This window comes from Entelurus aequoreus, linkage group LG17 (assembly GCF_033978785.1).
Source record: "Entelurus aequoreus isolate RoL-2023_Sb linkage group LG17, RoL_Eaeq_v1.1, whole genome shotgun sequence".
Classification (NCBI taxonomy): domain Eukaryota; kingdom Metazoa; phylum Chordata; class Actinopteri; order Syngnathiformes; family Syngnathidae; genus Entelurus; species Entelurus aequoreus.
The window spans coordinates 29954381-29971571 of NC_084747.1; the positions used below are offsets into that span (position 1 = coordinate 29954381).

Genomic DNA, 17191 nt, shown 5'->3' on the forward strand with positions numbered 1-17191 from the left:
AAAAGACATTTTTAGGCCTTCTCCATGCGACCAGAAGGAGTTTCTGTAATCTGTAACCTGTTTTAAAAAAGTTTCATAATAATTATTACAGCAAATAATACATTGCGAAAATCGGTTTTAATCCAGAACCGATTCTGAATGGAAACCTCACGCCGGGAATCGGGATCGGATGCAATGGTTAGATTTGCACCTTTAATACAAATCATTGACAATAAGTTAGAAATATCACATTTGAGCAGTTTAAAGTGGAATTCATTGTGATATAGAAAATAAATAGTTTAAAAATGTGAAGTTTATACCGTGGTTATGATTCATTGTTGTTAAAAGGAGCCCTTCATATCTTCTGCAGGGACACAACCAAGCAAAAAGTGACGATTGTGGTCTTTGCGATTTAACACAGTTAAAGCCAAACCTTTGACCTTTGCCCCCTAACCCGAGCCAGGTGACCTTTGACATGCCAGGGATAAGTTTTAGGAAGGCACTTAGACATGTGTGCCACTCACATCTCTCTTACCAACACGCTACTCAATCCTTCATTTCTCCTAGTTTTAGATTGAAAACATACCAAAGAACAATTGACTTTTTAGTGGAATTGTATAAAAATCTAACTTTTAACCTGACTTTGTCTTCCGGCTGGTAGTAGCTGGATGAAGTATCTAGGGAGAGGGAAGTCTAGGCATCTCTACTAAGGCTGCTGCCCCCGCGACCCGACCTCAGATAGGCGGCAGAAGATGGATGGATGGAATTCCATTATTTGTGTTTGCGATCACAATGATTCTATTTGAATTTGATTCTGGTCCAGGACGGTACAAAATCTATGGTCATTGTTACATATGTTTTTTACGCAACAATATCAGCATTAGGGGTGTCCCGATACAGCACAGGTGTCAAACTCTAGAGATATCATTTAATGTGGCCGACTGGAAATAATATGCATCAATAAACTACATTATAATTTTTAGTAGATGTATGTGGTCTTTCCAAAAAATATTTATTTATTATAATTATTTTTGTTACACATTTAAAAAAAAGGAAAAGAAAAAGTACTTTATGTTTTTTAATTAATGTATTTGGTCTTTCCCAAAAATATACATTTATTATATATATATATTTTTTTACACATATTTCAAAATTTAAAAAAATAAATAAAAAATAGAAAATATAAATTAAAAATACAAAGTACTTTGTATTTTAATAAATGTATTTGGTCTTTCCAAAAAGTATACATTTATTATAAGTATTTTTTTGACACATTTAAAAAAAAAAAAAAAAAAAAAGGAAAATTAAAGTAAAAAAATAAAATACTTAATATTTTTTTAATAAATGTATTTGGTCTTTCCCAAAAATATACATTTCATATAATTATTTTTGTTAAACATTTAAAAAAATAAAAAAATAATAATAATAAAACTGAAAATTTAAATTAAAAAAATTAAGTACTTTATATTTTTTAATAAATGTATTCAGTCTTTCCAAAAAATATACATTTATTCTAATAATTTTTTTAACACATTTTTCAAAATAATTTTTTTTTTAATTAAAAATGGAAAATTAAAATTAAAAGAAGAAAAGTACTTTATATTTTTTAATAAATGTATTCGGTATTTCCCAAAACTTTACATATATTATCTTTTTTTTTTTTAAACACATTTTTCAAAAAAAAAAAAGAAAAAAAAAAAGGAAAATTTAAATTAAAAAAAGAAAGTACTGTTTTTTTATTAAATGTATTTGGTATTTTCAAAAATATACATTTATTATAATTATTATTTTTTTACACATTTTTCAAAAGAAAAAAATTTAAATAAAAAATTGAAAATTTAAATAAAAAAAGAAAGTACTTTATTTTTTTTAATAAATGTATTTGGTCTTTTCAAAACATATATATTTATTATAAATATTTTTGTTACACATTTTTCAAAATGAAAAAATAAAAATGGAAAATTACAATTAAAAAAAGAAAGTACTTTATGTTTTTTAATAAATGTATTTGGTCTTTACAAACAATACACATTTATTATAATTATTTTTCTCAAACATTTAAAAATAAAAATAAAAAAGGAAAGGAAAATTAAAGTTAAAAAAATAACTACTTTAAATTTTTAATAAATGTATTTGGTCTTTCCAAAAAACTATACATTTATTATAATAATTTTTGTTACACATTTTTCTAAATAAATTTAAAAAAGAATAAAACAATGAAAAAAAAAAAAAAAAAAAAAAAAAAAACTTTATATCTTTTTATAAATGTATTTGGTTTTTCCAAAAAATATACATTTATCATAATAATTTTTTTTACAGATTTAAAAAAAAGAAAAAAAAAAGTAATTTATATTTTCTTATGAATGTATTTGGTCTTTCAAAAAAAATATACATTTATTAAAATTATTTGTGTTACACATTTTTCAAAATAAAAAAATTAAAATAATAACACAATGGAAAACAAATCTAAATAAAGTACTCTATTTATTTTAATCAATGTATTTGGTCTTTCCAAGAAATATACATTTATTATAATTATTTTTTTTACACATTTCCCCCCCAAGAAATAATGAAAAAAATAAAAAAAAGTACTTTATATTTTATAATGAATGTATTTGGTATTTCCAAACAATATATATGTATTATAATTATTTGTTTAAATTAAAAATAATAATAATAATAATAAAAAATTGAAAATTTAAATAAAAAAATGAATTTGGTATTTCCAAAAAATATACATTTATTATAATTATTTCTTTAACACGTTTTCAAAACAAAAAAAAGGAACAATTAAATAAAAAAATTAAGTACTTTATATTTTTTTATAAATGTATTTGGTCTTTCTAAAAAAATAAATATGTGCATTTTTATTCAATATCTAACAATGTGACAAATATTGTATTATCATACATTACATTTTTATTATTAAAATAAATGATAAATGATAAACTGTTGAGTTTTATGTTTTCTAATAATGTAACAAATAACCGTAACATACATTACATAAAAGGAAAAATAATTATCGAATTGATTTATGATTTCAAAGTAAGTTTTTCATTAAAATGTACATTTTAAAAATGACAGCTTGTACCGTTTAATAATTTTAAAAAAACCAAAAAAAAACAGGCTGCTCAGTCACCAGAATCTTATCGTAAAAAAATGTGGTAGCGTTTTTCCGTTTACCATAATACACTGTAAAAACAACAACTATAGGTTTTTACAGTAAAAAACTGTCGCCAGAATTTGACTGTAAAAAAACAGTGGTACCATTTTTCTGTTTACAGTAATATACTGTAAAAAACAAACAAAAAAACACAGTAAATTAATCGATAAAATTCTGGCAACTGAGCTGCCAGTCTACTGATGTTTGTTTTCTGTAATTGTGTAATAATATCATGAGGCGAATCCTTACACATTAATATTTATATTCTATTCACTGTTGCAAGCTGCCATAACTGTGATGTGGCCCTCGGTAATAAACGAGTTTGACACCCTTGCGGTACAACTTTTTCACTTCAGATAAGATACGGATATTCTAGCCTTGAGTATTGGTGTTAATATCGTACGATATCAGCGTGTGCTTGTATTATTTTGTCATGTGGGGAATGAACAAAATCAACCCAATTAAATTGAAGTGATAATTGTTTTTTGGCGAACCCTAGTGCCCACAATAATTAAGTTAAGCTCGTGACGCAGCAAGTTGATCGATGCGGACACGTTTGTTACTGGATACTTTCTTATACGCTTCTGTCTTGATACTTGTTGATATTGACAAATAGTCCAAATTGTTCCATAAGGACGTTTATGTCTGGATCACAGGTGTCCAAAGTGCAGCAGGGCGGCCGTTTGCGGCACAATCGTTAGCATTCTAATGTTAGCATGCTTGCTTTTATGCTAATTTTGCAGGTGTATGCCTCAGCGTCAAATATTTTGTTACTTGACGAATGATAACATTGGTAGGCCTTCTTTTTTCTTCTTTTTTTTTTAGCTAATTTTAGTAGGCATACACCTCAGTCATATTTTAGTGCTTGATGGATGCTAACATTATTTTTTTCAGGTACTCACCTTAAAGTAATGTATTTTGGGACTTGGCGCAAGTTACGGTTAGCATTTTAGTATGCACACATTAGCAGGCTGGATTTTTTTTTTTTTAGCTAATTTTACGCCTCAGCGTCAAATATTTTGTTACTTGACAATTGCTAACGTTAGCATGCCGTTTATTTATTTTTAAATTTTTTTTAGCTAATTTTGTATGCATACAGCTTAGTCATATTTTGGTGCTTAATGCGTACTAACCTTAGCATTTTTTCAGGTACACACCTCAAAGTAATATATTTTGTTACAATTAACATTTTAGTATGCTGAAATTAGCATGCTAGATGATGTATATATTTACCTTTCAAGCTTTCTAAACACACTGCAGGACTCCTGGTATATTGGAGATTTTAGATGCAAGCTGATATCATTCGATACTTGTTTTTGTTGTTGTTGCTGATATCGGATTGATATCAGATATCAATGCCGGATCAGGACACCCCCATCATTAACATATAACAAGTCCCTGGACAGTTCTTCGTAGTGCACGGTGTATCAACTTCCTGCATCTGCACCTTTATCCTGACCATCACCAGACTTTTAAGGGTTTTTTGATGAAAATTGCTTTTGTCTGAATTTTTTTCAGTCGAATAATTTGTATCGCTCCCGTTAAAATGGCGTGTGTGACCTCAGACTTTAGCGCAGTACCGACGGAGCCGTTTTATTTTGACAGGCAGAACCGAGCGGGAAGCGGGACAGAGACGTTAAAATAATATCGAAGAGGGGGGACATTTATCAATGAAAATAAGGACAAGCTGCTGATGGTGTGTTTGACGGCGAAGCAGCTGGACGGAGATACGGCTTACTGTTACATTACTTCATAAAACTACTGTAGTTTTTAGTACTACGTTATATTACATTCTTTTCATACAACATTTACTATCTAAAAGTCTGGGTTTTAAAAAAAATAAAAGGCATGTCACAATTATGTTTTTGGGGCCGAATTAATAGTCGACATGTGACGCAGGAAAAACCAGGAAGCTGAGGGACTTCTGTAAATTCAATATTTTGTTTACCACTTTTTAAATACGAGCGCTTTGTAGACATGAAATATCACCCACATCACACCCCTTTAGTCCGATACAGAAGACGTAATATTATTAGTTCATTATTATTAGTAATTAATTATCAGTAAATAAAATGACTCTAGGAGCCACAGTCTCATCTTGGGGCCAATATTACTGCAATATTAATATTTTCAGTTCCTTTACACCAGGGGTGCCCAAACGAGGCCATTTTGATATTTTTCATTTTCAAAACAAATACATAGATTTTTTTTTAAACCTTTAGTGCTCCCTCAAGTTTGGTCTCAGGGTCTCCATAAAAAATGTAAAAAAAAAAAATCATTTATTATTATTCTATGCTTAAATCTGTAGATCAAATTCAGGTCTCTTTGTCGATAAAAGGTACAAAATATATATTTTATTGAACGGTTTATGCCCTTTTTTGTCAAAAACAAAAAAATATGCAATATTTTTCTACAAAAAAGTTCAAAATTGAATATTTTATGTCAAGTAAGTGGATCCCTAAATATGTCAATAATTCATAATATTGATTTAAATTCATTATTTTTTAAACAATGACATTTAAAAAAAATAAAAAATATTGGGGATCCAAAAGGGTCCCACTCATGAAAGTGTTACAAATAAGTCATACTTATTTTTATTTTTTTTAATTGTTTTTAACTTTCATCACTTAAGTATGTAGATCAACTTCAGATGTATCTGTTGATTATTAGTTTTTATTTATTTATTAGTTGTATTCTCTCTTTTTATGGCAAAACACAAAACATGCAATAATTTCCCCTGAAAAAAACATCTAAGTGGAACATTTGAAGTGAAGTAATTGGAGCCTTACATAGGTCAATCATTCGTAACAGTGATTTTAATTCATTATTATTTTTTGAGCAATGACAGTTAAAATAATTGAAAAAAAACACTAAAATTATTATTATTTTTTTTTTAAAACTTTTATCATCCAAGTATCTCAATCAACTTCAGATCTATACATCGATTATATGTTTTTATTATATTTTCACATTTTCATTTGTTGGTTTTATGCCCTTTTTGTCAACAAATTGTGTTTTTATACTATATGGCAAACAAAAATTGTGCAATAATTTCCACAGAAAAAAAATCTAAATGGAATATTTGATGTAATTGGAGCCTTGAACAGGTCAATAATTCATAACAACTTAGATTTTGACTTATTATTATTTTTTGAGTAATGACAGTTAAAATAATTTAAAAAAAAACCTAAAATTATTGGGGACCCAAAAATGTCCCACTGATTAAAAGTGTTAAAAATAAGTATTTTTTTTATTTTTTTAACTTGAATGACCTAAGTATCTCAATCAACTTCAGATTTATCCGTCAATTATAAGTTCTTATTATATTTTCACATCTTCATTTGTTTGCTTAATGCCCTTTTTGTCAAAGATAAATGCTTATTTTTATACTGTATGGTAAACACACAAAATATGCAATAATTTCCACAGAAAAAATAAATAAAGTGGAACATTTGATGTGAAGTAATTGGAGCCTTGAATAGATCAACAATTCGTAACAACATTGATTTTAATTCATTATTATTTTTTGAGCAATGACAGTTAAAAGAACAACACACTAAGATTCTTGGGGACCCAAAAGGGTCCTATTCATTTAAAGTGTTAAAAATAAGTCAACTTAAAAAAAAACTAAAAAACTTTTATCACCTAAGTATCTCGATCAACTTCAGATCTATCCGTCGATCATTCTTATTATATTTTCACATTTTTATGTGTTGGTTTTATGTCCTTTTCATCAAAAAATAGTTTCTGTATACTGTATGGCAAACAAAAATTATGCAATAATTTCCACAGAAAAAAATCAAAGTGAAATGTTTGATGTGAAGTAATTGGAGCCTTGAAAAGGTCAATAATTCATAACAACATTGATTTTAATTCATTATTATTTTTTGAGTAATTTCAACAAAATCCCATTTAAGTTCCTGGGGACCCGAAAGGGTCCCAATAAATAAAAGTTTTAAAAATAAGTCATACTTTTTCAAAACTTTTTTCACCTAAGTCTCTCGATGAACTTCAGATCTATCCGTCGATTGTTCTTATTATATTTTCACATTTTCATTTGTTGGTTTTATGCCCTTTTTGTCAAATAATAGTTTTTTTAATATGGCAAACAAACATTATGCAATAATTTACACAGAAAAAAATTAAATGTGGAATATTTGATGTGAAGTAATTGGAGCCTTGAATAGGTCAATAATTTATAACCACTTTGATTTTTATTTTTTTGTATTTTTTAGTAATGGCAGTTCAAACAAAATCCCATTTAAGTTCCTGGGAACCCAAAAGGGTACCACTCATTAAAAGTATTAAAAATAAGTCATACTTTGTTTTTGTTTTTTACTTGAATCACCTAAGAATCTCAATCAAGTTCAGACCCATCCGTCGATTATAAGTTCTTATTATATTTTCACATTTTCATTTGTTTGTTTTATGCCCTTTTTGTCAAAGAAAAATGTTTTTTTATACTGTATGGTAAACACACAAAATATGCAATAATTTCCCCAGAAAAAAAATTCTAAGTGGAATATTTCATGTGAAATAATTGTAGCCTTAAACATGTCTTGGGGACCCACAAGGGTTCCATTCATTTTTATTTTTTTTGAGCAATGAGAGTTAAAATGAAATAAAAAAAATCCACTAAAATTCTTGGGGACCCAAAAGGGTCCCACTCATTAAAAGTGTTAAAAATAAGTCATATTTTTTAATTGTTTTACTTTTATCACCTAAATATCGTGATCAACTTCAGATTTATCCGTCGATTATAAGTTTTTAGCTCTAAGTAGGTCATTCATAACAACATTGATTTTAATTATTTTTTGTTTTTTTTGAGCAGTGACAGTTAAAAGAAAAATAAAAAAACACTAAAATTCTTTGAGTCCCAAAAGGGTCCCACTCATTAAAAGTGTTGAAAATAAGTCATACTTTTTTTCTTTTTTTTTTACTTTTATCACCTAAGTATCTCGATCAACTTCAGATCATTCCTTCGATTATACGTCTTTAGCTCTTAATCGGTCAACAATTCATAACAACATTGATTTTGATTCATTATTATTTTTTGAACAATGACAGTTTTAAAGAAAGAAAGGAGCTTTGTGTTATTAGCGCCAACATTGCAACATTTTTCCTGTTACATTTCACCTGTATTATCTTTTACTCCACTAGTATATGTTTTTTTTAATAGTATTGTTAGAATGTGCCGCGGGCCGTTGAAAAAATAGCTGCGGACTTTGGACACCCCTGGTTCAGACATTATTTTTGCTTTAAAATGCTTAATTTAGGCCACAAATACAAAGAATATGCTTCGTATTCGTGCGAGGGACGACTGTAGTGGGTGGAATTTGACTTTGCATGCTTGAATGAAAGCAAACGGATGACAATTTGGCCACAGATCCATAAAAGAAAGTGAAAGTAAAACCTGAATGTTAAGGAGCCAGAACAAGGAACACCAATTATTCTTTGGTGACTGAATACGTTTACGTTGTCTTCCACTTCCCAGCTTCAATGTCTGGTTTTTCCTCTCTTACCACGCGGCCATGTGACCCACAGATTGCTGACTCGACACATTACGCGCCATAAAGTTGTCACCTTTTGACTGCAGAGAGCTTCAACCGGAGATTCGTAGATTCGTCATGGACGACAGAACAGTTCACATAATTGCCTCGTTAATCGGATGCTGATCAGTGCCTACAGGGGATAACAGGGATGGACAGTTAGGGGGTTGCCATGCCAACTACATAGTGCATCGTGATTGGACAATAAAGCAGCTACAGTAGGAAGGGGATCCATATGGCCCAAATGGTCACGGTTTACCTGACACATGAAACGTGACAATTAAAAAAAAAAATTAAATGGGGTTTTCTGGCATTTGCCATGTAGAGTGGCGCTTTTCCATCATTTTCAGCAGACTGCATTGCAAAGTCCCCTCACGCGAGATAAACCCAGGAACGAGGGCCGTATGAATCCCTCCCCTACTGTACGTCGCTCCGTTTCACATTGTTTTTCAGTCTACCGTTAAACGGACTTCCTGGTCTTAGTCTTACGTTCGTTTTCGCTCTTGCCCGGGCGAGACAAGGACACGTTTCAAGATGGAGGGTGGAAGACCTACAGCTGGAACGCAGCTTCCATGGAAAGGGAGTGAAGGAGTTCCGTGAGAAGAAGGGATGGAATCGGAATCGAGATTCGTAGCTCTTTGTTTGGTTTTTGGTGTGCAGGAGGGAGTCGCTCACGAGCTCCAGCACCTGGTTCAGATTGAGATATAAGGGGCAGAGATCCCCCCCAACCCCCCTTTCCCTTTGCGCTCCTCTTCTCTGGTTCTTGCAGTGTGTGTGTGTGTGTGTGTGTGTGTGTGTGTGTGTGTGTGTGTGTGTGTGTGTGTGTGTGTTGTCACGTGTAGTTTTGTCTATCAAAGCTGCGAAACGCCGACGGAGCCGCCAGCTTCCTCATGGAGAGGCTGTCAGTCTTGCCTGCGTCAGGTCGCGCCCCGGTTTTGCTCCGGAGGAAGGGGTTTCTGGTTCCCGCCAGACCCCGCCCACCAGGGACAGGCCCCCTGTCTGCCCCCGGACCAGCCGGTCCCCTCTCCATCCTCTCACTCACCGACAGGCTCTTCCGGTGCGGAGGGGCCGGCGTGAGCGAAGGATGGGAGTCGTCCGAAGAGCAGCTGTTGGCCCGCTCCATCCTGGAGTAGGGGGAGCAGAGGGGGGCCCCGCCGAGGGTCCCCCGGCGAGGGGCGTCGGACTCCTCTGGGTCCTCCGGGTCGGACTCGGTGTGACTGAGCTCAGCCTCTCTCTCGGGGTGGGAGGAGATAATGTCCGAGGGCTTGTCGAAGGGGAAGGATGTGGACCCCCCGGGGGAGTGTGAGCGTTCTACGGGGGTGTACGGCGACGACACGCAGCGGATGTCGATGCAGTCGGTGATGCTGGTGTACTCCGCCGCCTTCACCTGGACGCCCGCCCCCAGTCCGCCGTAGCAGCCTCTGGGCGTGAACACGAGGCTGTGCGACTTGACCAAAGGAGGCTCCTCCAGGAAAGACGCGCCCACCGCTGAGAGGAGGCGGCTGCTCTTGGAGCGCTCCAGCGGCCCCGCGGACGGCGGCGGCGACGGTTCCGTGTCCCAAGGGGCCAGGTGGGACGAGCACAGCGACAAATCCGCCGCCGCGCTGTCGTCAAACATGGCTCCGGCGGTGCCGCTGACGGCCGCGCCGCCCTCCGAGTGCCTGTCACCCAAACCGCCGGCGGCGGCGGCGCTGCTGAAGTCCCGGCCTCCCGGCAGCACCGTCTCCATGGCGTCGGAATGCAACGACGCCTCTCTTTGGAGCGGCGGGACCATGCGCAGAGGATCGAGAAAAACCTCCGCGGGCCCCACCTCTTCAGACGTGGACACGTAAATATCGATACACGACGACGGGCGGTGCTGCTGGGAGACGGACAACGTCGCCAGGGGGAGGGGCTTAGACTCTTTGGTGGCGGCTGCCGATGACACGGACTGTGAGCTGTTGGCTCGATGCAGACTGAGCGAGCGTTCTTTGAAGAAGCTATCGGCTCGTTCGGCACCACTGCAGCGTTCGCCTCCTCGGCCGCCTGCGCCGTAAAACGAATGACTCCTCCTCCGCGCCGCCATGCCGGTGGGGGAGGGCGGGGACATGGAGCCTTCGGCGGTGCCTTCAAGTGCCTCCTGCAAACGGTACGCGTTCCCCTCGGTGCTGTTGAAGCTGCTCTGCCGGAGGATGTAGGCGGCGTCCGCACAGTCCCCTTGGCGGAGGATGTACGCCGAGTCCGTGCAGTCGGACGACGTGCGGGATCGGACTTTGTTGACTTCCCCGCGCTCGACGCCCGTCACGCGCTCCAAGGCCACGGCGATTCGTCCGATCAGCTCCTCCATTTGCGCCAGGCGGATGTCGACCGTCTGCAGCGAGGCCTTCATGAAGTGTTCTCTTTCGTTGACCTCCTCAAGACGCATGGCCATGTTCTCCACCCTGACAGAGACAGACGTTTTTAACGGGACCTCGAAATCTCTCAAACTGATGTGTTCTGTTCTCCTGTTTCCATACCAGTGCTGTACAGCGGAACTTCCATTTACAAACCCTTCAGTGTACACACTTTTCGATTTATGGGCCGATGTACGAACTTTGTCTTGGTGTACGAACTATTGTGTGCTTCGCAGAGTAGCCATTTTGTGCCCGGAAGCACATCCATTGTGGGCGGGCTGATCGATCTCTGGTGCTTTTTGTCAGCTCAGCAGTTCTCTCCTGTGCTCAGTGCTATTTTGTGTTACTTATTTAGCCTTTTTACGACATTCTTTCTAGTTTTGCTCGCTCAATTTAAGGAATACTTAAGCCGGGGGTCGGCAACTCTTTAGCGCTGCCCTAGTGGCTCCCTGGAGATTTTTCAAAAATGTATGAAAATGGAAAAAGATGGGGGAAAAAATATATTTTTTGTTTTACTATGGTTTCTGTAGGACAAAGAAGACACAAACCTAATCCTAATTGTTAGAAATCCCACTGTTTATATTAAAACTAATTTTGTCCAATAATTTTCGGCGGTCCTTGAACTCACCGTAGTTTGTTTACATGTACAACTTTCTCCGACGCTGCCACAGAAAGACGTGTTTTATGCCACTCATTATTTGTCTCATTTTGTCCACAAAACGTGTTCTACTGTGCGTGAATGCACAAAGGTGAGCTTTGTTGATGTTATTGACTTTTTGGAGTGCTAACCAGGCATATTTAGTCAGTGCATGACTGCAAGCTAATCGATGCTAACATTATATTTAGGCTAGCTGTATGTACATATTGCATCATTATGCCTCGTTTGTAGGTATATTTGAGCTCATTCAATGTCCTTTACTTATGTCCACTGTGTATTTAATTTATATTTGCATGTCTCATGACACATTATCTGTATGTAATATTGGCTGCAATTCAGATAGTTGTTTGTGTGCCATGTTGTTCCAGACCACAGCAAACGTTACCCAGCGTGCAAAGATTGTAATAAATCCATTAGAAGAAGACAGCCTGCCATTTTCTTAAACTTGGACACACGCATCTATACCTTTGGCCATTCTATGCCAGTCATGCCAGGAAGTTTCTCACCCTCTGAGAAGCCTCCGTTTTACTAATGTTTTCCAATGTTGCAAAAATGTGTAGAATGAATATTACATTGGCCCTGCGATGAGGTGGCGACTTATTCAGGGTGTACCTCGCCTTCCGCCCGAATGCAGCTGAGATTGGCTCCAGCACCCCCCGCCACCCCAAACAGGGACAAGCGGTATAAAATGGATGGATGGATGAATATTACATTTCAACATTTCCGTCAACAAAGCCTGCGACACATAGTCATTTTGATAGTAGTCTAATATAGCAAATATAGACACTTACATCATGTGTTGCCTTCATTATAACACTTGTATAAGACTTTTAAAGTCATTTTGATAGTAGGCTAATATAGCTAATATAGACACTTACATCAGGTGTTGCCTTCATTATAACACTTATATAAGACTTTTAAAGTAATTTTGATAGTAGGCTAATATAGCAAATATAGACACTTACATCATGTGTTGCCTTCATTATAACACTTGTATAAGACTTTTAAAGTCATTTTGATAGTAGGCTAATATAGCTAATATAGACACTTACATCAGGTGTTGCCTTCATTATAACACTTATATAAGACTTTTAAAGTAATTTTGATAGTAGGCTAATATAGCTAATATAGACACTTACATCATGTGTTGCCTTCATTATAACACTTGTATAAGACTTTTAAAGTCATTTTGATAGTAGGCTAATATAGTGAAGTGAAGTGAAGTGAATTACATTTATATAGCGCTTTTTCTCAAGTGACTCAAAGCGCTTTACATAGTGAAACCCAATATCTAAGTTACATTCAAACCAGTGTGGGTGGCACTGGGAGCAGGTGGGTAAAGTGTCTTGCCCAAGGACACAACGGCAGTGACTAGGATGGCGGAAGCGGGGATCGAACCTGCAACCCTCAAGTTGCTGGCACGGCCGCTCTACCAACCGAGCTATACCGCCCCAATATATATATATAATATAGCTAATATAGACACTTACATCATGTGTTGCCTTCATTATAACACTTGTATAAGACTTTTAAAGTCATTTTGATAGTAGGCTAATATAGCTAATATAGACACTTACATCAGGTGTTGCCTTCATTATAACACTTATATAAGACTTTTAAAGTAATTTTGATAGTAGGCTAATATAGCTAATATAGACACTTACATCAGGTGTTGCCTTCATTATAAAACTTATATAAGACTTTTAAAGTCATTTTGATAGCAGGCTAATATAACTAATATAGACACTTACATCAGGTGTTGCCTTCATTATAACACTTATATAAGACTTTTAAAGTCATTTTGATAGTAGGCTAATACAGCTAATATAGACACTTACATCAGGTGTTGCCTTCATTATAACACTTATATAAGACTTTTAAAGTCATTTTGATAGCAGGCTAATATAACTAATATAGACACTTACATCAGGTGTTGCCTTCATTATAACACTTATATAAGACTTTTAAAGTAATTTTGATAGTAGGCTAATATAGCTAAAATAGACACTTACATCACGTGTTTCCTTCATTATAACACTTATATAAGACTTTTAAAGTCATTTTGATAGCAGGCTAATATAACTAATATAGACACATCAGGTGTTGCCTTCATTATAACACTTATATAAGACTTTTAAAGTCATTTTGATAGTAGGCTAATATAGCTAATATAGACACTTACATCAGGTGTTGCCTTCATTATAACACTTATATGAGACTTTTAAAGTCATTTTGATAGTAGGCTAATCTAGCTAATATAGACACTTACATCAGGTGTTGCCTTCATTATAACACTTATATGAGACTTTTAAAGTCATTTTGATAGTAGGCTAATCTAGCTAATATAGACACTTACATCATGTGTTGGCTTCATTATATTACATATTAAGCATTATTTGTTTGCGGCTCGTTTGTATTTTATGTCCAATATGACTCTTCCAAATTTTGGGTTGCCGACCCCTGACTTAGGGTCTACTATACTACTGTCATTATGGTGGTATTTGGTGTTTTTGGAGGTGGTACTTGGTGAACAAAGTTTGAACCACCGCTTTAGTAGATCAGGACCAAAGTGTACACACTTTTGTTGAAGCTGCATTACATTATTCACGTTTTCCATTTTCTTCAATATATGAACTGTTCTATTGACGAACCGTGGTCAAGAATCAATGAATGCTGTAAATCGAGGTTCCACCGTTTTTTTTTCAGCGAAATACCGCTGTAGCCTCACAATAAATCAACAGTTAATGAATTCTAAATTCTAAATTCACAAAACAATCACCTCATTGATTACATTCTAGGTCACAGGGTCAGTCCTGCACCAGGGACACTCTACATAAAATGATCGGAGTGTTTAGTGTTTGCCACCCAGTAGACTGACCTTTCGGAAGTAACTCGGATCCTCTCGTCGTTAGAAGAGTGGAATCGGTCATCTTTCTCCCGGAAATACTCCTCGATGCACTGCTCCTCAAAGTCGTGGACTTTCTTCAGCTCGTCCTCCGTGATGAAAAGCTCTGCATGTGACAACGGTGGAAGGCTGCAGTGAGTCGATTGTTTGATACCAGGATTTTCGCTGGCTTTTTTGTGATTGTCGAGGCTGTGTTTGAATGTTTGAATTTGCGCCAGTTTTGCCCCCCAAAAATTGCAATGTTTTGAGGCCAGTTTTTTCAATGATATTGAATCATGTCGAGAGTTTATCAATTTGCAGTCAATGATTTAAGTGTACTTTAAAAAGCGTAGGATTGCGAAACAGGAATACTCTTACACCAGGGGTGTCCAAACTTTTTCCACTGAGGGCCGCACACGGAAAAATTAAAGCATGTGGGGGCCATTTTGATATTTTTCATTTTCAAACCATAACAAAATATATGCATTTTTTTATTTATTTGACCTTTAAGGGTCCCGGGGACCATAAAGGGTCTCAGTCATTAAAATGTTAAAAATAAGTCAGATTATTATTTTTTGTAAATTATTTAACGCTTACAGTAAATCTCTATATCAACTTCAAGTTGATATAAAGTAATACAAATTAAAAAAAATGTTTTATGGCTTTTCTGTCAAAAACAACTTAGTTTTTTTTATAGTAAAACTGAAATATGCAGTATTTAGTAATTAGAGCCCTAAAAGAAAAATAATGCAGGACACCATTGATTTTAATTATTTCATATTTTTGAGTAATCACAGTGAAAAGATAAATAAAAAATCACTAAATATATTTGGGATCCAAAAGGTGCCCCACTCATAAAGTGATACATTTTTATTAGGTTTTTCTTTTACTTTCAACACTTAAGTTACGAGATCAACTTCAGATATATCTGTCGATTTTATGCTGGAACTATTATTTCGTTTGTTTTATGCGCTTTTGTCAAAGAAAACTTTGATGTTTTTATATGGCTACTACACAATATACGCAAAATTTACCACATAAAACATTTTAAAGTGAAATATTTGAAGTAATTGGAGCCCTGAAAATAATTTATTATAACATGGATTTTTTGTCATTATTATAATTTTTTTTGAGCAATGGCAAAAAAAGAAAAATGAAGAAAGAAAAAAGAAAACAAAAACAGCCTGCATGGCAGCTTTTGTGTCAACATTGCAACTTTTTGTCATTAGTTTTCATCTCATTCCACTTTTTTAATGTTCTTTTTTATTTTTACAATAGTATTTCCAGAATGTGTGGCGGGCCGGTAAACAATTAGCTGCGGGCCGCAAATGGCCCCCGGGCCACACTTTGGACACCCCTGTCTTACACTGAACAGACCTAAAAATAGACACTAGATGGCAGTAAAAACACATACTTCGAGCTCATCGTCAAATATACTGTATGTAGTGTTTTGTTTATAACTATTGATAGTAACAATTATATTTACGGAAAGAGTAGAGAGTGTATGGCAGTACAGTACATATATATATATATATATATATATATATATGTATATATATATATATATATATATATATATATATATATATATATATATATAAAACACAAAACCAGTGAAGTTGGCACGTTGTGTAAATGGTAAATAAAAACAGAATAAAATGATTTGCAAATCCTTTTCAACCTATATTCAATTGAATAGACTGCAAAGACAAAACATTTAACGTTCGAAAAGGTAAACTTTGTTATTTTTTCCAAATATTAGCTCATTTGGAATTTGATGCCTGCAACATGTTTCAAAAAAGCTGGCACAAGTGGCAAAAAAGACTGAGAAAGTTGAGGAATGCTCATCAAACACTTATTTGGAACATCCCACAGGTGAACAGGCTAATTGGGAACAGGTGGGTGCCATGATTGGGTATAAAATGAGCTTCCATGAAATGCTCAGTCATTCACAAACAAGGATGGGGCGAGGGTCACCACTTTGTGAACAAATGCGTGAGCAAATTGTCGAACAGTTTAAGAACAACATTTCTCAACCAGCTATTGCAAGGAATTTAGGGATTTCACCATCTACGCTCCGTAATATCATCAAAAGGTTCAGAGAATCTGGAGAAATGACTGCACGTAAGCGGCAAGGTGGCCTTCAACTTTTTGCAAACACTCACTGAGTCCATAGTCCCTCTCGTCGTCGTCGTGCTTGCGCCAGCGACAACACAAGTGCTTGAGAACCATGGTGATGTGACTGAAGATGATGAGCGGCGGGGGAAGGACCGGGCGCTCGTGGAAGGTCATGATGAGCTGGTAACGCTGGAACTTCCAAACCTGGTTGGAGATGGACTTCACCTCGAAGAAGGTGTTGCTGTGAGGGCACACAGTCACAGCATGAAGGATGACGTCACACATTGTTGACTCCACAGCAGGGATGGGTACCGGTCACATTTGAACCCGTACGGTGGGAATGGGAATCGATACCGATACTCAACGGTACCAGTTTTTGGTATGTTTGTGCGTTAATAAATATTGTTTGAATATGAAATGCTATTTTTTTAAAATATTTTTTAAAATGAGCTGACTATAATAACTGTG

General features: G+C 35.5%; 1 protein-coding gene across 8 annotated transcripts in view; it reads right to left on the bottom strand.

The window, feature by feature from the left end:
• Positions 1 to 4978: 4978 nt before the first annotated feature.
• The window catches only part of trpm3 (transient receptor potential cation channel, subfamily M, member 3), a 514307-nt gene continuing 502094 nt past the window's right edge, over positions 4979 to 17191 (bottom strand). For all 8 annotated transcript variants that reach the window (XM_062025461.1, XM_062025459.1, XM_062025460.1 and 5 more), the window contains 3 exons: positions 16771 to 16964; positions 14600 to 14732; positions 4979 to 11111 (listed from right to left, as the gene is read on the bottom strand). In XM_062025461.1, coding sequence (XP_061881445.1) covers positions 9524 to 11111; positions 14600 to 14732; positions 16771 to 16964 — 1915 coding nt within the window. In that variant the 3' untranslated portion in view covers positions 4979 to 9523. The remainder of the gene's footprint in view (positions 11112 to 14599; positions 14733 to 16770; positions 16965 to 17191) is intronic.